This window comes from Phocoena sinus, chromosome 7 (genome assembly GCF_008692025.1).
Source record: "Phocoena sinus isolate mPhoSin1 chromosome 7, mPhoSin1.pri, whole genome shotgun sequence".
Taxonomy (NCBI): domain Eukaryota; kingdom Metazoa; phylum Chordata; class Mammalia; order Artiodactyla; family Phocoenidae; genus Phocoena; species Phocoena sinus.
In genome coordinates this window covers 90,096,158-90,119,691 of record NC_045769.1, presented here as the reverse complement: position 1 = coordinate 90,119,691, position 23,534 = coordinate 90,096,158, and the positions used below count along the sequence as shown (strand labels likewise).

The following is a 23,534-nucleotide window of genomic DNA, read 5'->3' as shown; positions in this document are numbered from 1 at the left end:
TGTCTCAAGAAAAATTCCAGTAGATGGAAGACAATGAAGTGAGAAAATACAGAGGCCAACAGTATAAGAAGTAAGAGAAAGGCCAAAGACTCATTTACAAGGCATCTAAAAGATGAAAGCATAAAATAAAGTACAATTACTGGCAGGATTCAAGATACTTTGATGCGTTCAGAAACTGAACTGTCAAAAGTTCATCTCAAGTTTCTCTTTTTTTTGTGGTACATGGGCCTCTCCCGTTGCAGAGCACAAGGTCCGGAGGCACAGGCTCAGCAGCCATGGCTCACGGGCCTAGCCGCTCAGCGCATGTGGGATCTTCCCGAACCAGGGCACGAACCCGTGTCCCCTGCATTGGCAGGTGGACTCTCAACCACTGTGCCACCAGGGAAGCCCCTCAAGTTTCTCTTTTAATGGAAGGACATATCAGTCCCTAACAAGGTTTCACTTTGGAAGAAAGGGAAAAGCAACATCATTTAACTTGTGGGGCAGCCAGAAACTGAGTTGTCCTTGAAAATGTCTATTCCTCAACTTTCATATTCAGTTATTTCATATATTTACTCATTGATACCTCAATGATTTTTCCACATTTCACTATCTCTGTTGTTTCCACCCTTGTCCAGGCTTCCATCACCTCTTACTAAAACCACTATAGCAGCCTTGTTTCCCAGAGTCTACTGCTCATCCTACCCCCCAACCCAGACCTTTTCAAGTTTACACTAAACATAATATCCGTATATTTTTTATGTTTTGTTTTTGTGGCCGCTAGGCATGTGGGATCTTAGCTCCCTGACCAGGGATCAAACATGCAGCCCCTGCATTGGAAGGCAAAGTCTTAACCACTGGACCGCCAGGGAAGTCCCTACACATAATATCTAGAGTGATCTTTTCCAAAGCAAAGATAATCATGTAGTTGTACTCTCCTTAAAACATTTCCTAAGTTTCCATTATTTTTAGTATTAACATAAAAATCAACGAGTTATCCTATAAAGGCTGGCATGATTTGGTTCCTGTTTTTTTAGCTCCATCAGCTCGTATAACACCCTCTTGTTCTGTACTTCATACTATTCAGTCTATACTGACCCTTCTTCAATTTCTTATCATATAGAACATATTCTAATACTTTTCAAAATGCCTGAATTAATAATTATTGATCCTAATGAGTACATCTATTATTAGTGAGAAAATATTATTGCTCAATTTTTGGTTAATAATTGTAAACAGAGTGTGCTAAATGGAGATAAGTCTGTTATTTTTCTTAAAGATAAACTCACCAAATTACTACTAGTTATCAATTTACAATTACAGACAGAAAATCTTTCCCCAATTTTTTTTGAGATAGACCATCTTTTACTTTATACAATTCATAGAGCCTTTGGAAAGTATTTCACATTCACGATAAAGTATGTGAACAATTTTCTATTAGATTTTTATGAATTTCTTGTGAGAGGACCACCAAACTGACTGTCAGTCTTGGGAGTACCTTATGTGCTTTAACTGTTCTCTCAAGATTTTTCATGATCATTAACCAGGTAGTCTTTTTAAATCTAGTCTAACAATAATTATTTTTTCCCTTGCTCCTGTAAAAAAAATCCTGCACAAAAAGGAAATCTTTGCATTAGCTTTTTTAGAAAGGCTCTTCTCTTAGAGAAAGTTTGTAATTCAATATTTAAACAAGCTTATAACCAATTTATTCAAGTTGCATTAACAGTACTAACCTGAGATGGGTAAAGAGCTAGCATACATACAAGAGCACCTGAGTGCTCGAATACTTTCAGATCTACTAATGGTACTCAAGCCAGTGGAAACTCTTGAAAAACACTGTAAATTTAAAACCTGCACTTCTTATTGCTTTCGTTAAGAAGTTGATCATTGCTCAAATAAGGTCTGATTTTAAATTGTCAGTATGCTTCAAGGCAGAGGAGTTTGATATATCTATATGGATCACTGATCATGCCTTCCTCCATCCTCCTTCAAATCACTCTATCATGCCTAGGGGGCATGAAACTGAAGAAAAACTGTGTCTTCTTTGATTTTGCAGTCACGGCAAACAGCAGGTGCTCAACTAAGATTCACTCACTAAAACGATAACTGACCCAGAAATCACATTATACCAAAATTTAAGCAAAAATGAAGATAATTCAATGCTAAATATTTAGAATTCAGCCACTGCATTTATATGTATGTTTCATTTCGGCTATATTTTCTACTTTGGAAAACTTTTTTTTTTTTTGTTAATGTTAATCAATAGCATTACTGAAAACCTGTGATTCAAACTGCTGGGTCAGGAGGTGGATAGGAACAGGTTTTCTCTCTTATTTGTTTAGTCTAGTTCTGTAAAAATACATGCAAAAGAAAGTTGATAACAAGCTTGAACCAGAGGGGGAAACCAGTCTTTACCAATATCCTATATTTTCTCTAGGCAAATACAACTTTTCCCGCATCAGCAAAAAGGAGTCTTCAAATCTGTTTATTTAGAAATCTGCAAATTATCTGTTCTGAAATTTTTTCTTCTTGTGAAACTAAATTTCTAGTTATCAGACTACTATGTGCAACATAATTACAGCATTCTACAATTGTTAGGATATAGCATATTATTAAATCTCTGAATAATCGATTCCAACTCTCAATTAACAACATAGAATTGGATAATAGAAAAAGAATACAAAAGAGATGCAATTATTACAAACTGAATAACAAACTTTTTTAAGATGTAAAGTGAAAATCTTTTACCTCTAGAAATAACAGTTTCTAATCCAGTTCCATTAATAAAAGCCCGCTTAATGGTTTGTGTCTTAATGTCTGTCCAGTATAAACGTTCTTCAGATGCATCAAAGTCTATCACAGTAACATCATCAATATCAGGGACTGTAAAGGCCGTAATAAAGTTAAAATATGGATTATCAATATCCACTCCTCTGATTTCAGAACGTCTTGCATAAAGAAGAAATTTTTTCATTTCTAGAAAAGAAATAGAAATGTGTTTTTCTTTGTAAGTTTGGCAAGTTTGAAGCTGTCTAGAAATTCTAAATATTATTTGTTGATGATTTAATAGGTTTTTAACACCAGAAAATCATGACCAAGATTTGATAGAAACATGAAGGCAGAAATGATTTATCTATTTTTAAATGAAAGTACTTAATAATAACAAATGTAAAGCAAGTTAGAATCCTTAAGTCATTTTTCTTTAGTTAGAAATGCCAAGAAATTATCAGTAATTGATCTGATCTTAGAATTTCAAACAAACTTGTTAAAGGACATGAACTCTAAAAATGTCAAACAGCCATATTTGTTCTTTGTTTATAACTATAACAATACTGCAGTGCATTAAGTGCTTTTTGAAGGAATCTAAGAACATTTTTTCTATACCATCTTTGAATAAAATGAGATTAAACATTGCTTTTAAAAATCATGTTTATATTTTCCCTATCAAAATTAGGGTTCATATAATGTTAAAGCATGCTGTACTGTAAATTTTTGTGAATCTGTAGTAATTAATATTGTGAGACATTCTATCATTTCTACTTAAATAGGCACCTTTCTTGCAATGAGTTTGTGAAATATTAGTAGATTTAATAGAAATAGGAGTCACAGATGTTCTATTTTCTTGTTTTTCTCTTTGGGGTTATTGTTGATATTTGAGATATGGTATTATTGTATAAAATTAATTAAAGCCACATGTGCCTAGATTCCTGAGTTAAGATTTGATGAATACACTCTTTTTTGCCCTTAGAAGTAAGTGCTTTGCAAATAAACAAAAATTACTAGCAAAACAAAACTAAAAAAACCCACAGTCTGATTATTTTTTGAGAAGTTATTTGAGAAGTTCTAATTTCCAAGGCATGGTAGCAACGTCAAAAATACATTTGACTTAATAAGAGAGCAACCATTTATTTAACATCAACAAATATTAACTGAATGTTTCCTATATGCCAATCAAAATTATAGGTCCTTGGAAAACAGAAGTAAATGAGATAAATGAGGGCCTTCTCATGTAGTAGTTTACATTCTAAGAGGGACAAACAATAAATAAAGAACAGAAACAAGAAATATCAAAAACAAGAATACCAGAAACAAGAAAATATCAGTAGGAGAGCTACTGTAAATTAGGTCATCAGGGAAGCCCTCAACAAAGGTGATGAATAGCTAAAAGGAGCCTACAATTAGAAAATCTAAGAGAGGAGTGTTTTGAAAAGAGGGAACAGCTAGCCCAAAGTCCAGAGCAAACTTGGTATATTCAAGAATGTAGAATGTATGTATGAGGTGTGTAAATTAGATCTCTATCTGTAATTACACATGACATTATTTTATATCAAAAACCTTATGTAGAGTTCACGGTACCTTCACTTTTTTTGAATTCACCTCTAAATTGTGTAGAGTTAAAGCACAGTTCCCAACATATCTTATTATCAACCACCAACTTTTATTAAGTGTCCTTTTTTTTTTTAACATCTTTATTGGAGTATAATTGCTTTACAATGGTGTGTTAGTTTCTGCTTTAAAACAAAGTGAATCAGCTATACATATACATCTAGAGTGAAGTAAGTCAGAAAGAGAAAAACAAATACCGTAGGCTAACACATATATATGGAATCTAAAAAAAAAAAAAAAGGTTCTGAAGAACCCACAGTCTGGTTTTCATTCACAAATTTTATTTTCATTTTTTAGTTTAAATATGCTGTTTAAGTGATTTTTACAAACCTTTCCAAGTTACATATTTTACTTCATATTTTCTCCCTTCAACTTGATAATACCCTATAAAGTGATGCTAAAGTAACTGTAGAAGAGCAGGAGGAGATTAAAGCTGTTAAGTACCTCTTTATTATGCAGGTTACCTACATCATCATTTTCTGATAATGCACTTTCACTTACAAATCTCCCTGTTTTGTAGAGATAAATTCTGCTAACACACCAAATAAGAAAGTAGCAAGAAAAAAGTGAATAAGGTAATAAACAGCAAAGTGCAGCATATCACATGTTTAAAGAATTCGTCAGTCTCCCCAAAAGTAGATGAATCAACAGTCTGAAAATAGCACCACATCTAATGTTTTTAAGGACACTAAAAACCTCTTCCGCTTTACTTTGAGGAAAATCTGAATGCTAATACAATTTGAGAGAATTCAATTTGGAGTTTAGATAAGAACTGTAAGAAATTTACCATGGCAGGTCTTCTTGTTTGAGGAAAGCTTCATCAAGTGTGGGCAAGCACAAGCAGCACTCCTATTATGATTGATCAGACACATATGAGAGCAGGGGCCTCTGCCGTCATTAGCTGCACAGGGATTGGGAGCTGTAATTACACAGTGAAATATTAAGAGTGAAGAAGGAAGACTAGATTAGGGAACCTCTGAGTTTGACAAGGGTTATTCACGTAATGATTCAAAGTGAAATTCCCTGCATAGCACCCATTACTCGAGTGATTCATATGACAATAACAGACAATCATACACAACAATTTCATGAATAAAAACATTTTTCCTCCTTGAAGATAACAACTAAGATAACTCCCTCAATTTCCTCTAAGAGGAATGGTATGCATTCTATTGCTTTAGAAGCAAAAAAAATTTTTTAAGGATTTAGTCTGAGAAATAATCAGGAATAATTATCACATTTAGTATAAAATAAACTCAGGTAGACTATCATGCCAGTGTTGGCAGTTCCAGTGGATGTCGTTATTTTCCTACCATACCATATAGATTCCCTTCTTGCCTTAGCACAACATTCTGAACAGTTTCCATAGGAAACTGCTGTTACATATATTGTACACCCCTTCAGGCCATTTCTTCTTTTTCAAATCAGAGGCCTATGTGAAAAACATGTTTGTCTTCCTTCATTATAATGACATCTACTTCTTTTTTTTTTTTCTGTATTAACTTATTCCATGGCTAAAGTTTGCTCCACATACTCATACTTACTATATTCCATTGTATAAATAACATGATATATTCAAATTTAGAATGGAATATTAAATTTTGCAGTTCAATGTCATTCTCTCATTCTTTTGTGTTTCTTATTTTGTCATCGTGCCTTCTGGATAAGATTTTAATGTCAATTGATCAAATTGTTCTTTCAAATCTCATTTTTATAGAGACTATCTTGTAGAATAAATTCTTTAGAACTGTGTTTGTCAGTTGAAGGCATGAAAGAGTTATACCTTCTGATCCCACCAGCAATATTTTAGTTTTCAACTAAAATCTTCCTAACAAATGGATCTACTGCTCAGTGTAATAATATTAGTCTTGTAGACTTATAAAGCACAAACAATAAAAATCAATAGATTATAATAAAAATTGTAGAAAAATTAACTGAATTTAATAAATACTCAACGTGGCTTTTGCCAGTCTTCACACCCTCCCCACAAGATAACAAAAACAATTCATGTCTGTGTATTTGATTTAAAAAGTAAATAAAAGGAAATGATGGGCTTCCCTGGTAGTGCAGTGGTTGAGAGTCCGCCTGCCGATGCAGGGGACACGGGTTCGTGCCCCGGTTTGGGAGGATCCCACATGCCGCGGAGCGGCTAGGCCCGTGAGCCATGGCCGCTGAGCCTACGCGTCCGGAGCCTGTGCTCCACAACGGGAGAGGCCACAATAGTGAGAGGCCCGCGTACCGCAAAAAAAATTAAATAAATAAATAAAATAAAAATTTAAAAATAAATAAATAAATAAATGCAAATGAAAGACTCAGAAACATTTTCCGAAGCAAATCAGTTAAGAACAAAAATTATTAGAAAATACTGGAAGCTAAAGTTGAGAGATTCTGTAGGAGTGCATGTCCCTCTGTCACATGGTATAAATGCCACATATTCTACTTTCTTCCCGTTTAACTTCATCTATCATAATTGGAGTCTCTAAAGAATTGCAAGTTAGAGAAGCAAGAGGTTAGATGGGAAGGTTTTTAAGGAGGAAAAATGTTACAGAAAAGGTGGTGAAATGAAGAGGCACTCTTGGAAGAAGGAGAAAAACAGAAAAATTAAGAGGAGTAAAGGGAGGAAAAGGAAGAAGGAAGAGGAGAAATTTGTTTAAAAACATTGACATAGGAAATTCTATTCCTCTCAAAGAATTAAAAGCCTAATCCATGACAGCTCAATAATAGGTACTTGGATTTCGCTTTGAACATCATTATCTTTAGCCCAGAATCATACTAGCTCTTCTCAACACCCTGTAATTGTGATTAAAAACTTTTAAAAATCAATGATGACATATTAAATTTCTATATTCATACTAAAGTAAAAAATATATTGACTTTGTAGCCCAATATCTGTATTAATGATAACACTGTAAGGTAATATTCACAATATTTTATGCTTCACAGCATGGAAAAAATCCACAAAAACTTCTTTCACTTTTTATCTCTTCTCACTTTGAAAGAGTGGTGTTAAATCTTTTTGAAGTTTCTTTCTAATCATGCATTTAAACAGATACCTATTCTAATTACCAAATTAAGGAATTTGGTTCACATACTCACATTTTAATATAAAGCAGGGATTAGCAAATGTGGATCCTGGAGCCATATCTGGTTCACTGCCTATTTTTTTTTTTTTTTTTTTTTTTTTTTTAAACATCTTTATTGGGGTATAATTGCTTTACAATGGTGTGTTAGTTTCTGCTTTACAACAAAGTGAATCAGCTATACATATACATATGTTCCCATATGTCTTCCCTCTTGCGTCTCCCTCCCTCCCACTCTCCCCATCCCACCCTTCCAGGCTGTCACAAAGCACCGAGCTAATATCCCTGTGCCTTGCGGCTGCTTCCCCCCAGCTATCTACCTTACTACGTTTGTTAGTGTGTATATGTCCATGACTCTCTCTCGCCCTGTCAAAACTCACCCTTCCCCCTCCCCATATCCTTAAGTCCGTTCTCCAGTAGGTCTGCGTCTTTATTCCTATCTTACCCCTAGGTTCTTCATGACATTTTTTTCCCTTAAATTCCATATATATGTGTTAGCATACGGTATTTGTCTTTTTCTTTCTGACTTACTTCACTCTGTATGACAGATTCTAGGTCTATCCATCTCATTACAAATAGCTCAATTTCATTTCTTTTTAAGGCTGAGTAATATTCCATTGTGTATATGTGCCACATCTTCTTTATCCATTCATCCGATGATGGGCGCTTAGGTTGTTTCCATGTCCTGGCTATTGTAAATAGAGCTGCAATGAACATTTTGGTACATGACTCTCTTTGAATTTTGGTTTTCTCAGGGTATATGCCAAGTAGTGGGATTGCTGGGTCATATGGTAATTCTATTTGTAGTTTTTTAAGGAACCTCCATACTGTTCTCCACAGTGGCTGAACCAATTCACATTCCCACCAGCAGTGCAAGAGTGTCCCCTTTTCTCCACACCCTCTCCAGCCACTGCCTATTTTTGTAAATAAAGTTTTATTGGACTATAGCCATGCTCATTAGTTTACATATTATCTAGGCTGCTTTCACACTACAATAGCAGAGTTGAGCAGTTTCAGCATAAACCACTTGGCCTACAAAACCCTAAAATATTTATTTTCTGGCTCTTTACAGAAAAGGTTTGCCAACACCTGATATAAAGTAATTAAATATTTTATGAGAAATACTATTGCAAAATCCAATATCAATACAGAGGTTGTAAACTCCTACCAAACCAAGGCTATCCCATTTATTGTATCTAGGAGATGTGCAGACCGGGTTTACTGATTGTTCATATTATCAAAACTCAAGGTGACCAAAAAAAGAACCTCAGATACATGTAACACTCCTCATATTTATGCACTGAATACATATTTAGGAAGCACCTCAGTGTTCTGCTTAGTTTTAAAAAGCTGGATATCATAGTAGACAAGACATAATTCTTGCACCAAAGAATTTAAGAGTCTACTCTAAACCCATACACCATTCTCTCCAATTCTATGGTGACTGGCTCAATTTAGGTTCTCTCCATCTCTTGCTTGGATTGCTGCTCTAATTTCCTAAATAATCTCTTGATTTTCAGTCTCTTCCCATTGCCTACAGTTCTTTTTCTAAAAAAGACTTGATCATATAGCTGCCTTGCTTAAAAATCTTGGATAGCTTCTCACTAGCTACCTCACAAAGTCTCAAATCTTATCTGCTACCACTTCCCGCAAGATTACTTAGGACTAGACACACTGGCTTACTTGCTGCTCTTTTTCCTTTCAGCTTATTTTTTTTTAAATCCTGATCCACTGTTTCTTATTATTAAAGATGTCATGTCTTCTAAACTCACAAAATTTTAACTTCAAAGCATTTTTAACTTCTCGGATTTTTAACTTCTCTTTCACTACCATATTTAATAAGTTGTCAAGTATTATCAGACTTCCCCTATTACATGCTGCTTTCTTTCCATTTTTCTCTCTCCTCTTCCAACATAAAGTTTTAGTTCATCACTTTTGAGTAACCACTACAACCATGTAACTGGTATTCTATGGTACTGCCAAAAATATAACAATCTCTCTCTCTAAGATACCATCTTATCTTCTAGCCTCATCTATCACTTTCCTTCTACATACACATTATGCACATGCTAAAAAGAACTCCTTATTGTTCTCTGAATATCTATAGCTTGTCCTTTTCCACTTTCACATAAGGTACTTTTCTTTCTGTAGAATTTCATTATCCTTCCTTCATGAATCAGCTCAAGTCATTTTTCTTTCACAAAACATTTTCTTCATTTCTAATGAAGCCACCTAATGCTGATTTATTCCATCACTAAATATTAGTTTTAATTATTACTATACAAGGCATTAGGCATTTATTGTTTACTGTCTTATTTTCTAATTTTCTGTGACATATATTCATATATTTTATATCAGTATACCGTGGTCTCTCTAGGTAAATCAGGGGTAGGCAAGTTTTTTTTTCTGTAAAAGGCCAGATAGTAAATATTTTCACCTTTGAAGCCCTTATGCTCTTCTTAGTAATTATTCAATTTTGCTATTGCAGCACAAAGCAGCCATGAAACGATATGTGAATCAATAGGTATAGCTATGCTTAAATAAAATTTTATTTGCAAAACTGGCAGAAGGCTGAAGTTAGCCTGAGGGCCTTAGTTTGTCAAATTCTGAGCCATAGTTTGTCAAATTCTATGCTGGCAGGAACTATGACTTATCAACATACATATCATTTTTTCCTAAAATTTCTATGGTATCTATTATTGTGTTAGACTTAAAGATATTTGGATTCATATGCATACTCATCAATGTATGTGTGTACATGTTCTAAAAAGGCAACAATCTAAAATTTCAAAAGTAAATTAAACTTCTAAAGCACTTCATAGCTGTAGGTGAAGAGATTAAATAATGCAAAACTACAATACTTTACTGGAGAACCAAATGTTAATTATGCAATCATACAAGACTGATGTATGCTCTAAGAAGAAAACAGTATCATTAAAGATAATTTCATATTTCATGCATACTATGTTTAATTGCAGTCCGCTTTTCATCAGCAAAAAATAAACACTTTAAACCCAATTATTTTATCCAGTAAGATCAAATAAAATATATGTGTTGATGCAATATAAAATATGTACAATATTTATTTACCTCATAAAACTAAGCTCAAAGCAGAAAAATGTCAGGATCCAATGTGTTAGATATGAGGAATACTGTGTAGTCATTTTTGATAGTAACTAATATTCATCCTGTTAATGAACTTTATTGGTACAAAAACAATTACTAACATAAGAAAACAATGTATCTATAATTTTCCTTTTAGAAAAGAATATGTTGAAGTGAAGTTTCAGAAGGATCTTACAATTAAACACTAATCCCTAATCCTATTTTCCCTTTGACAAATATCTTGAAATTGTAATTTTAATATTTGACGTTGAAGAACTAGAGTGAATTCCTTATTTAAAACACACACATATAACAAAATGTGTGCAAGTAAAAGGCATTCTTATTGCTTTAGTTTCACCAGTTTCCAGCAATACTGGGTATGCAGGAGTTACTTTCATCAAATTATATTTTACAGATTAATTTTATACTGTATTCTATTTTTATGAAGTAGAAAAAAAAATCTAAAAATCTTATATGATCTTCCATAGATACCTGTATTTCGAAAAATTTTTTAAAAGCCACATATACTTTTTTCATTTATTTGTGCATACTTTTCAGTAACAGAGTTAAGTTAAACATGTAATATCATGTCATATTTATTGGTGAAGTGTAGCTTAAAATATCAATGAACTTTCAGATTTTCTAAAGAGGTGATATGTCTTTCTGACTTGCTGTTTATTTCACTTGCTGTATAATTTAAAAGAAGAAACATCTGTGTCAGAAAAGTTTCTATCTTTTTTTTCCACTGATTAACTAGATTTTATTAAGCTTTGTGTGAGCAAATCAAAGATTTAATACAATGATTTAATAATCACAAAAATTTTTATCTAAAACAGTGGTTCTCAACCAATGGCAGTGGGGGTGAGGGGGGATTTTGCCCCGCAGGGGATATTTGGGAATATCTAGAGACATTTTTGAATGACATAACTGGGGGTACTATTGGCATCTTAGTGGATAGAGGCTAAGGATGCTAATAAACTTCCTACAATGCAAAAGAAAGCCCCTTACAACTAAGAATTATCTGTCTCCAAATATGAAAAGTACAGAGGTTGAGAAGTTCTGATCCTGGATTAGAACTATGGATTCTGCACCTTAATGTATCTGAATGAAGAGTGCATAATCACGTACATTTGTACAACTGAGGCAAGTAAATCAAACAACCAGTACAAAGGAAGAAAGAATTTTATGATTTCTTTGTTACTAATCTTTTCCACTGCTCCAAGGTAAACTGTATTGTACCATATTTTAAAAACAGCAATTTATAATGCAGCTAAACTTACTGCCTGCATAATAAGTTCATTTACAGTTTAGTTGTTTGATATTTGTATTCTATTTTGCCAAAGAAATAATGCTAAAAATGGTAATTAAGTTTTTCAGGTAAACCAACAAAACACACTAATTCAAAATATGGTTTAAAGATGATACAGAAAGATTTATTGAGAAATTAAATTAGGTGCTAGTCTATATAAATGGTAGAGGAAGCAAAAGACTACCTGTTATAGGAAGGAGGTATAAGAGTAGAAAGTGAGTTCCATGGTGATTTTTCATATTAATAGCTGGAATGAGGTAGCAACATGTCTTTGGCATGTTTCAACTCTTACTTCTCCTCTTCATTGCTAATTTTGTCTCTCTCTACTACTAGGCTCTCAGTACTGCACAATGTTCTAAGACCTCATAGAATCCTAACAAATTTACTCAAATCTCAAAAATTCCTCTTTGCTTTGCTATCACCTGCCTTTCACTTTGCCTCAGTCAGAAATCTCACCCCTTCAAAGCTGCTGATATCAACACATAAAGGTGGAAGCATTTTAACTGTTTCACACCACTTTACCATTCTTAGAAATATTAGTATTTTAAGCTAAGGTCCATTTTAAACATTAAAATAATAAAAAAATCTCCTACTGATAGTATATAATTATATGAAAGAAAGAGCTACTAAAAAACAGCAGGGAAAACAATAAAAAAGAGACAAACTTCAGATCTAAATACACATTCAGACTGAAAGTGAAGGTATTGAAAAAGATATTCCAAGCATATGGAAACGAAAAGAAAGCTTGGTAGCAATATTCATATCAGATGAAACAGACATTAAAACAAAGACTGTAACAAAAGGAAAAGGACATTACATATGACAAAGAGATCAATACAGCAAGAGGATATAACACTTGTACATATCTATGCACCAAACGTAGGAGCGCCTATATACATAAAGCATATATTAACAGACATAAATGGAGACTGTGTCTCCTAAGCTGATTGCTATGAAGGTTGTCTTTCTTTGTATTTACATTTTGTTACTTAAGAATATAGTACTATTGTTTAATAAGTTATATTTTTTTTTACTAAATAGACTTGGACATTTATACTAATATCTAGCCTCAGACATACTTAGGATCACTAGGACATATGCAAACAACTCCACTGAAATTGTTCTAAATAAAATTGCAGCTGACCCTCCTCCAGGTTGCCAAATCTAATGAATACTGTGCTGTACGTCTTTATCTTTCTTGACTGGTCTGCAAGAGTTAACATTTTTGGCCACTGTCATCTTGCAACTCTTCCCATACTTTTTTTGACTGTGCTCTCTTTTGGTTCTGGAATCCCTTGGCCACCCTCTTCTCAGCAACCTTCTTGCCTTTCTCTTGAATGTTAGTTCTCTCCAGGGTTCTGTCCTTGTCCTTTTCTCATTTTCTGTAATATTCTTAGGAAATCTCATTTGTTTTCTTGTCTTCAACCTACAATTGAATGACTACAAAAGCTCTAGCTCCAGCCCAAACTCTTCTTGCCTTTATAACCCTGAATACTCAACTATGTCCCAGAGGTACCTAAAATTCCATATATCCAAAGTGTAAGTTTTCAGTTTATCCTTTAAATCAGTTGTCAGTAAACTTTGGCCTGCAGGCTGATACTGGTCCATGAGTTACTTTTTTAAATTGTAGGAAAAAAATAAAGAATAACATTTCATAACACATGAAAATTATATGAAATTTACATTTCATCGTCCATAAATAAAATGTTATTGAAACACAGCAACGCTCATTCATTTTTCATATGACTGCTGTTACACTACCTCAGCCAAGCTGAGTAGTTCAACAAAAACCATATGGCCCATAGGGCCTCAAACACTTACCATCTGGCCTTCTACAGAAAAATTTTGCTGACCTCTCCTTTATGTGGTCTCTATGTCACTTTTTGATGGTGAAACCAATTACAGAAACCAGAAAAATAAAGACATCCCAAATTTTCCTTTTCTCCCCAAACTCCCCTACTCCACAAATCTCTATCACTATGTTTTACTGACTTCGCCTCTAAGTATATCTCAACTCTACCATTCTCTCTGTCCTGGTATCAGCTATCTCCTCATCTACTGAAGTAGCATCCTTTCAGTCTCCTACTGTAGTTCTGTCTCTCTCCAGTCTGCCCTTTGTACAGATGAAGTCAAGTTTCAGTATGCACATCTGCTCTTTTCACTCCATTGACCAAATACTTTTAATGTATTTCTCCTTCCTTTAGGGCAGTGGTTCTTAAGGCAGCATCAGCATTCCATGGGATTTGTTAAAGATGCAAAACCTCAAGTCATACCCCAGACCAACTGAATCAGAATATCTTGGGTAGAGGCCATAAATATGTGAGTGAATGATCCCTCCAGTAATTCTGATGCACGTTTAAGTTTGACATCCCTGGAACCACTTATCCTAAAGGATAAAAATAGAAATTTCTTTGTAAGGGGACTTTTTAAGTCCCACCATGGTTTGATTCCAACCCAATCTTGTTTCTCATTTATTCCCTCCTTACTTCTAGCTGCTCTATCCTGCAAATGAGGAAATAAGAACCCAGAAGTTAATTAATTTGCCTCAGGTAACAAGGCTAGTGAGTGACAGAGGAAGGAATTGAATTAAGTTAAGCCCAAGGACCTTTTAGGACCACACGATGCTACTTTTTAAAATATATTTACTATACTCTTATTTTCAAAATACGTCCATAATAATTAATTGATCCTAGTTGTTAATTTAGTCTGTTTTCCTTCTAGACTACAAACTCCAAGAAGCTAAGAATTAGTTTGTCCCATGTGAATGTTGTCAGTAACACGACTCTCTACCGCCATCTGGAGATTTGATATAACAATTCCAAGGGGAATCTCAATAAACAAGAACTCAGTCTTCTGCCAGTAGAGCACAGTGGTTTATGCAAGAGCTCTGGGGTCACGCTCCCTGAGGTCAGATAACTGGGCAATCATCCTGTGGCTATTAGACCTTGAAGAATTTCTCTGCCTTAGTTTTTTTTTTTTTTTTTTTCACTGTTGTGGCCTCTCCCGTTGCGGAGCATAGGCTCCGGGCGCGCAGGCTCAGCAGCCATGGCTCATGGGCCCAGCCGCTCTGTGGCATGTGGGATCTTCCCGGACCGGGGCACGAACACGTGTCCCATGCATTGGCAGGTAGACTCTCAACCACTGCGCCACCAAGGAAGCCCTGCCTTAGGTTCTTTATCTGTAAAACTGGATTGCTAATAATCATCTTCATGGAATTACAATGAAAATTAGTGTTAGGTGATATTATTATAATTATTAATATTGTTCTTATAAAGGGCTTAGCTAGACTCTGTAGTTAACACAAATAAATAAATGATACTCCTTTACTCAAATATTTTATTACCTCCGTGGGTAACTAAAACAGAATTAGGAAAATATTAAATAACCATACGTGTTCTAAGTACTGAGATAGTTCTTATGGTGTTAACCATGAATGTGAAGCAGATAAAATCTGAATTATACAAAGATTTATAGTTGGTATGTGGTTTTGAAGTGAGAAAGCCTCTCAGAAAAAGATTTTTCCTGAAAATCTTTGTGCAGATTGAGAGTAATATCTGTAAAGCACTAAATAAAACATGATATAAGTGTGTACCTTTCTTATTTTTACAAAGTCATGATGATGAAACCATTTTTACTAGTGCGTAATCATGCAAGACCAGATCTCATTATCCAAACAGAAACTAACATATGGCTCAAGAAGGGTTTATCATAAAACCTTTATGATGTTTTTGTGTTGTTTTTTAATATACTCAACATTTATTCAATTAATAACTGTGCTTTTCTGATACAAATATATTTAGAATAGATGGCTTCATAAATGTAAATTATTCATTTTTACCTTAAAGGGAAACCTACAATGTTGATGTTCCTGTTCATTAAAAAAGTAACAAATATGTTTATTTATGGAACTTCCCTCTGTGCTAAGGAAACAACTTTCTCCCCATGTAGTTATTCAGTAAATGCCCATAAGTATCAACTACATGCTGTAAATTCCCAATATATACCAGACACAGAAAATAAAAAATTTAGGTTAGAGTGTCCAGTTATCAGTCTAATTAGTGGAATAGAGTGAATATATATCTTCCAAAGCATATGGAGATACAATGTGATTATACTAAATTATAATACAATGTATATAAAATTCTAGTTCTGAATTTCCCAGTATTTCACATTTAAATTTTTGTCCTCGGTCCCTACGGTTGCTGTCACAATAAAACTATTACTTTGTGTCCTTCCTACTTTACTCTAGACTTTCTTGCTTTACTTTTTTGGCACAGGAGATGCTATATATCCAAACCACCTGCCTTACTTCCAATTTCCCTCTCTTTAATATCATCTTCACTTTAATATCATAACTTCATGGCTAATACATAAATCCTAAGTTCATTTCTATGACTAGAAATATTTGGATTTGGCACCAAAATCAAAGGCAAGAAAAGTAAAAATAAACAAATGGGACTACACCCAACTAAAAAGCTTCTGCACAGCAAAGGAAACCATCAACAAAACAAAAGGGCAGCCTACTGAAGGGGAGAAAATACTTGCAAATCATATATCTGATAAGGGGTTAATATTCAAAATATATAAAGAACTCATAGAACTCAATATCAAACAGACAAAAATCTGATTAAAAATTGGGCAGAGGCTCTGAATAGCCAGTTTTCTAAGAAAGACATAGCATATGAAAAGGTGCTCGTCATCACTAATCATTGGGGAAATGCAAAATCAAAGCCACAATGAAATATTACCTCACACCTGTCAGAATAGCTATTATAAAAAAGACAAGAAATAACAAGTGTTGGTGAGGAGGTGGACAAAAGGAAACCTTGTGCACTGTTGGTGGGCATGTTAACCGGTGCAATCACTATGGAAAATAGCATGGAAGTTCCTCAAAAAATTAAAAATAGAACTACCATATGATCTAGCAATTCTACTTCTGGATATTTATCTAAAGAAAATGAAAAGACCAACTTGAAAAGGTATATACACCCCTATGTTCATTACAACATTATTAACAATAGCCAAGAGATGGAAAAAACCTAAGGGCCCATCGATGGAGAAATGGATACAGAAGATGTGGGATGTGCGTGTGTGTATATAATGTAATATTATTCATAAAAACGACAGAAATCCTGCCATTTTTGGCAACATGGATGAACCTTGAGGGCATTATGCTGTGATATAAGTCAGATGGAGAAAGGCAAATACTGTATGATATCACTTATATGTGGAATTTAGAAAACAAAAACAAAAAAAACAAAAACTAAAACACCAAGCTCATAGATAACAGAGAACAGAACAGACTAACAGACCGGTGGTTGCTGGAGATGGGTGTGAGAGGCAGGCGGGAGGCGGGGTTTGCCCATTGAAATAGATGAAGAAGGTCAAAACGTACTAACCTCCAATTATAAAGTAAATAAGTCATGGAGATGTAATATACAGCATGATGATTATAGTTAATAGTACTGTATTGTATATTTGCAAGTTGCAAAGGAAATAGATTAAAAAATAAATATAGAAATAATATAAGAAAGAGAATGATCTGATTTTCATTGGGGTTCAGTGATGCTATTGCTTCTTGGAAGGGCTTATGTTCATGTATTTATTTCTGGCAACTACAAAAGATTATATAACTTGCTAACAGTAACAATAAAACCCAAGACTATAAAATATGGAAAATGATATTTATGGATAGATACATGCCTTAAAATTATTAGTGACAGAATAGAAATGAACTAAAATCAAACTAAGTGTCCAAAAGTAGACAAATAATTGGGAACAATTTTGATAGTCACATGTGATGTGAAAATATGTAGTTATTAAAAACGAGATAAGGCATCAATGATACCAAGAGAGTTGCTAATGCTAAGTGTAAAAAGGAAGATACAAAATTAAAAATAAAGCATGATATTAAATATGAAGAGACACAAAGGCTTTCTAAATTTAGCAAAGAATGAATCATGGACTATGAAGTTGGGCATGCTCATTGTAAACCCTGGTACCGCCTGCCTTTCAATGAGATTTATTACTCTGAGTCAGGTTACTTTACCTCCCTGAGCTGCAGCTTCCTCATAGAAAGTGGGAATAACTACCTTGTTTGATAGCTCTGATGATTAGGAAAAAAAAGTAAAACCTAAATGGCACGTAGTAGTTCATCAACAGATAGTGAAACTTTTGTTTTTTACTGTGTTATTCAATACCTCTGTTGAAATAACCAGAAGAAACAACATGGAAATGTTTGTTGCTCTGGGAGCTGGAAAAATAGGTTTACATTTTTTCTGTTCCCTGTTTTTCTACATTCTATAACTTACTGGTAATGAGCAAATATTATTTTACAATGTTAAATCAACTTTTAAACATCCCTTTTACTAACATAACCATAATTTTTATGTCATGCACTAGTGTATGAGGAGTGGTGATAGATGGTAACCTGAATGTAGAGAAAAGAGATTTGATAATCTACTCATTCGACTGCACCTGGATTCTCTTGATAAATCAATCATATTGCTCTCCTTCAGATTGTGTTTCACATTTTTATTGGCATTTTTCATTTAAAAATTGATATGATTATAAAAGTATGATATTAAGGCCATTATGAATTATTTACATATGAGAAAATGTGTTCAAAACTGTCTTAAAACAGTAATGTAACCTAAATTTCAACAAAAGGATGCTAGGAAAATGATATGATCGCAACAACTGTTACTTTTTAACAGTTAACTTATATATATATAAACACAAAGCACTGATTATGTATGAGACACCATTCTAAGATCTTTTCACATAATAACTCATGTTTGATATGCTTATATTAAATTATGATTAACTCATGTTTACTAGATGTTATGATGTAAATACTATTATTTCAAGATGAGGAAACTGAGGCACAGAGCGGTTAAGTAAACTGCCCAACATCGTACAATTAATAAATCATAGGGATAGGATTTGAACCCAGGCAGTTGGACTCTCAAGGCCATGCCATTAACTCTAAGTTCTTATACCATAAAAAAAATTAGATTTAAAATACCCACTAGTGCTCCCTATTTCATATGTTTACTCTTTGATTTGTTTCTTCTTAATCCCATATAATAACAACATTAGACACCAAAAAAAATGCTAAACTAGATTTTTTTAAAAAAATTCTAAGTGTCCAATAACCAAACTGGAAACTTATGCGTATAATGAACGCTTACTTGTAAGAAAACTGGTGTTAAAACTTTAATTAATTTCCTACTTGGAGGATTAGATAACTTCAAAGAATATTTCTAACCTTTATTTCTTTAATTTGTGAGATATACATTTCAATTTTATAGAACCAAATGTCATGTATTTTTAAAATGTATTAGTTTTCATGAACCTCACATTATTTTTCACCAGAAAACAGGGGGTTATTATTGTACTTGTGTTAAAGCTGAAACTTTGTCACCATTTTCATTGTAATTCTACCCTTGGGAATAAAACAGTCAGTAGATTTCTGCATCTTCCCACCTCCACCCCCAGCAGTGAAAGCATTAATTCACTGAAGCAGATAAACAAGATGGATAATGAGTGTTATATGCTCAGTGATCCTTACAATGGGGAAAAGTAGAATGTTCTCTGATCATTCTCAAATTTGGAAACTGACTGAATTTCCTTTAGGAAATAGCAAGTTCTCATCATAGGTGACATTCTCTCTAGTAGACTAGAAACTAGAATATCTGCCCTGAATTCTGGGAAAATATGTTATATTAGATCCATAGAGTAAAAACTTCCTTATTTTATGAGAAGTGGAGAAGACACATATAAATCATCTTTTAAGTAAAGATGTCAAGAAAATCTCCCCTTAACCAAATGAGTTACACTGAAGGTCTCACTTCCTTTCTATATATATGAAATTGTCAGGAAAGCTCGGAAGTATCATGTTTCTTCCCTTTCTATGAATTTGCTAGGGATCATGACAACGTGTGTAAATCAGGCAGTTATTAAATGAAATACAATGATTCCATTTTGAGGGAGGGAAAAATATAATACATAGACCCAGGCCATTTTTCATGGTCCAATTCATTTAAATTTTTCCAAACATAAAAATTAAAGTTCCCACAAAAGACCAAAAAATGTGGGTACAAAACCATATAAGTACACATTTTTGCAATTATAACAATTAAAACTAATCCCGTAAGTGTTTATGACTAGATACTCCTCCATACTGTTGGAAGGTTTTAGAGAAGAATATCTTTTTTTTTCTATGAAGAACTCCTCTTTTACTTTTATTACTTTGATTATATTTCTTTCATTTTCCTTTTTTTTTGTTTTTCTTTTTTAACATCTTTATTGGAGTATAATTGCTTTACAATGTTGTGTTAGTTTCTGCTGTATAACAAAGTGAATCAGCTATATGCATACGTATATCCCCATATGCCCTCCCTCTTGTGTCTCCCTCCCACCCTCCCTATCCCACCCCTCTAGGTGGTCACAAAGCACCAAGCTGATCTCCCTGTGCTATGCAGCTGCTTCCACTAGCTATCTATTTTACATTTGGTAGTGTATATATGTCAGTGCTATTCTTTCACTTTGTCCCAGCTTACCCTTCCCCCTCCCTGTGTCCTCAAGTCCATCCTCTACCTCTGCATCTTCACTCCTGTCCTGTCCCTAGGTTCATCAGAACCTTTTTTTTTTTGTTCCACATATATGTTAGCATACTGTATTTGTTTTTCTCTTTCTGACTTACTTCACTCTGTATGAGAGACTCTAGGTCCATCCACCTCACTACAAATAACTCAACTTCATTTCTTTTTATGGCCAAGTAATATTCCATTGTATATATGTGCCACATCTTCTTTATCCATTCATCTGTCAATGGACACTTAGGTTGCTTCCATGTCCTGGCTATTGTAAATAGTGCTGCAATGAACATTGGGGTGCATTTGTCTTTTTGAATTATGGTTTTTTTCAGGGTATATGCCCAGTAGTGGGCTTGCTGGGTCATATGGTAGCTCTGTTTTTAGTTTTTTTAAGGAACCTCCATACTGTTCTCCATGGTGGCTGCATCAGTTTACATTCCCACCAACAGTGCAAGGGGGTTCCCTTTTCTCCACACCCTCTCTAGCACTTATTGTTTGTACATTTTTTGATGATGGCCATTCTGACCGGTGTGAGGTGATACCTCATTGTGGTTTTGATTTGAATTTCTCTAAAGATTAGTGATGTTGACCATCCTTTCATGTGTTTGTTGGCAATCTCTATGTCTTAGAGAAGGGTATCTTTTTTATTGTACTAGTGGCATATTCTGGTCAGAATCATGATTTCTTGCCTTATTTCAATTTAGTTAAATCCAGTATATTTATTGAATACCTATTAGGCACAAAAATGACTAAGCTGTTTTCTCCCTTTAATGTTCTCATGCTTTGCATGTCTGTAGGATGAAAGGAGTAGAGGAGCTAAGGGTAATAGGAAAGGATTAAGGTGACTGCTCATATAATTTAGGGTATGTAGAAAATCCCATGTGACAAAGAAGGATCAACTATATAAGAAAATTAAAAGTGAGAAATTTCTAGTTTCTGCAAAGGTAACTAGATTTAATCAGAGTAAGTCAGAGAGAGAGCACAGAAAATTTTACCAATGAGGACATTTTGGTAGGAGAAATAGTTTCAAGGGAGAATTAAGGCCAAATATTGAAGAAAGACACAGGACAGACATAGAATTTTTCAACCACAGAGGTGAGTATTTTTAATCAAGTCTAAAATAAGACAATACCACATAAATTTAAAATAAATCTTGAAGTGTGGTCCATAAGACCAGAAATGCCAAGAAAGTGTAAGATCTGCTTACTCTACACTGAAAGAGGGAGAAAAGGAGAAAATGTATTCTCTTTGAGAAAGAGCTTGTCATTTGAGTATCATAAGTCTCAAACAAAAATATGCTAATGATAATGGGAACATTATTTGCATTGGAATGAGATTTCCATATGTTATGACATATATCATGATGGGGAAGAGTCAGGCAATAGGTATAAAAGAATGAGCTGATGTTACACAGAATGGCCATGGTACCCTGGGGAAAAGAAACAAAAGAGAGAGAAAAAGAAATGTGAGGCTTAGAATTAACCCTGACAAGGATTGAGTGGAGGAAATGAAATCACAAAACCAAGGTAGAGATTACTACTGACCAAAATGTGGAATACATGGGGATAGGTAACACACATGTCCAAGTGAACTGAATTCTCTTAAAATAGAAAAGCTCAAAGCAGATGGTTTATCCTTTATTATACACTCTTCCCTCTCTTCCCAATATACTGCACAGTGACCATTTGCAGGCCAACATAAATGTGTCCTTGGTGTCTTCCTTTAATTTACTGATCATATTTAGGTAATACACTCCAAATCTGAAGACATTCCACAGCTTCCCACAGTATATTTTACTGATGCAATAGCAGTGACTAAAAATTGGGGGACTTGGGTTAAAACATATAATTTCTAAGATTTCTCTATTTGTGTGTAAAATAAATAAAAAGCAAAGAAATAAAACCTGAGCTAATTAAAATAAAGGCTGGCACCACTTCCATCATACAATACATAAAATATTAATAACTGTTAACTTACAAAAGTTATTTTACAGTTTGAATATTATATGATTAAGGTAAAAATATTTCTGGTGGTTAATTTATAACAAGCACTTACCCTGTGGCTGACGACTGGGATGGTATATCTGAAGGTCAAATGGCTGTGCACTAGTTTTCTGAATCACACTGACATTCTGCCCTGTCCACTTATTGGCTTTTGACAATGTGTTGGTCCTCCAGTCCGTCCAATAGACATCACTCCCATATAGAGACACGGCGAAGGGATGAGAAAGGTATTCATGACCTCGGATGATTTCTATCATGCCTGTTCCATCATAGAGGGCTGAATAAATGGCATCTGACCTACAGAAAAGGAAATGCATCAGTAGTATATCAAAACTCATTCAGATAGTCCAGTGATGTGCTTATACTATTTAGATAAATGACAAAAAATTTGTATAAAAAATATTTTATGGGCCTGTATCTGATTTGTAGAAACATTAAAAAAAAAGCCATCATAATGAAAACAAACAAAAATCACCACTGATGTCAATGTGTGTATACATGATACGTGCACATGAGAACAATTTTTATTTTGTAAATATTATCTGAGGAAGGTAACAGAAAATAAAGAAAAAAAATCATTTTCTAAACCTGGCATCTGTCCAAACTATCCTTTTTTCAAAGTGGTCCACAGTGAGTCCATTAGGCCAAGCCCCTGTTTTCATGTCTTTGTAGATGGTTTTTCTCCCAGCACCACTCATGGAGGCAGATTCAATGCGAGGAAAGTTGGCATCCCAATCTGTCCAGAAAAGAATTCTGAAGAAAAGGAAAGAATACTCATTTCAGTCATTCAATTCACAAATATTTATTGAGTGCCTATGACATGCTAGGCACTGTCTAGGTAAACAATCACAAGAGAAACAGATGCATTATCTACCCTCACAGGGCTTATAGTCCAGTGCGGGAGACAGACTAAATAAACACATGAATATAAAATTACAGCAACTGAAATACGTGCAAGAATAATTTTGTTATGAGAGAGAATAGCAGGTGTGTGATCTACTTAGAGAAGGTAATCAGGAAAAGAAAGCACTTTGAGGAGGTAATATTTACACTGAATCTGAGAGATGAGGAG

The 23,534-nt window shown here is 34.1% G+C and overlaps 1 protein-coding gene across 1 annotated transcript in view; it reads right to left on the bottom strand.

Moving 5' to 3' along the window:
• Window positions 1-23,534, bottom strand: part of LRP1B (LDL receptor related protein 1B) — a 1,461,391-nt gene that overhangs the window by 601,613 nt on the left and 836,244 nt on the right. The window contains 4 exon segments of the mRNA XM_032636635.1: window positions 2,728-2,955; window positions 5,153-5,284; window positions 22,515-22,759; window positions 23,051-23,215. Of these exon segments, the coding sequence (XP_032492526.1) occupies window positions 2,728-2,955; window positions 5,153-5,284; window positions 22,515-22,759; window positions 23,051-23,215 (770 nt within the window).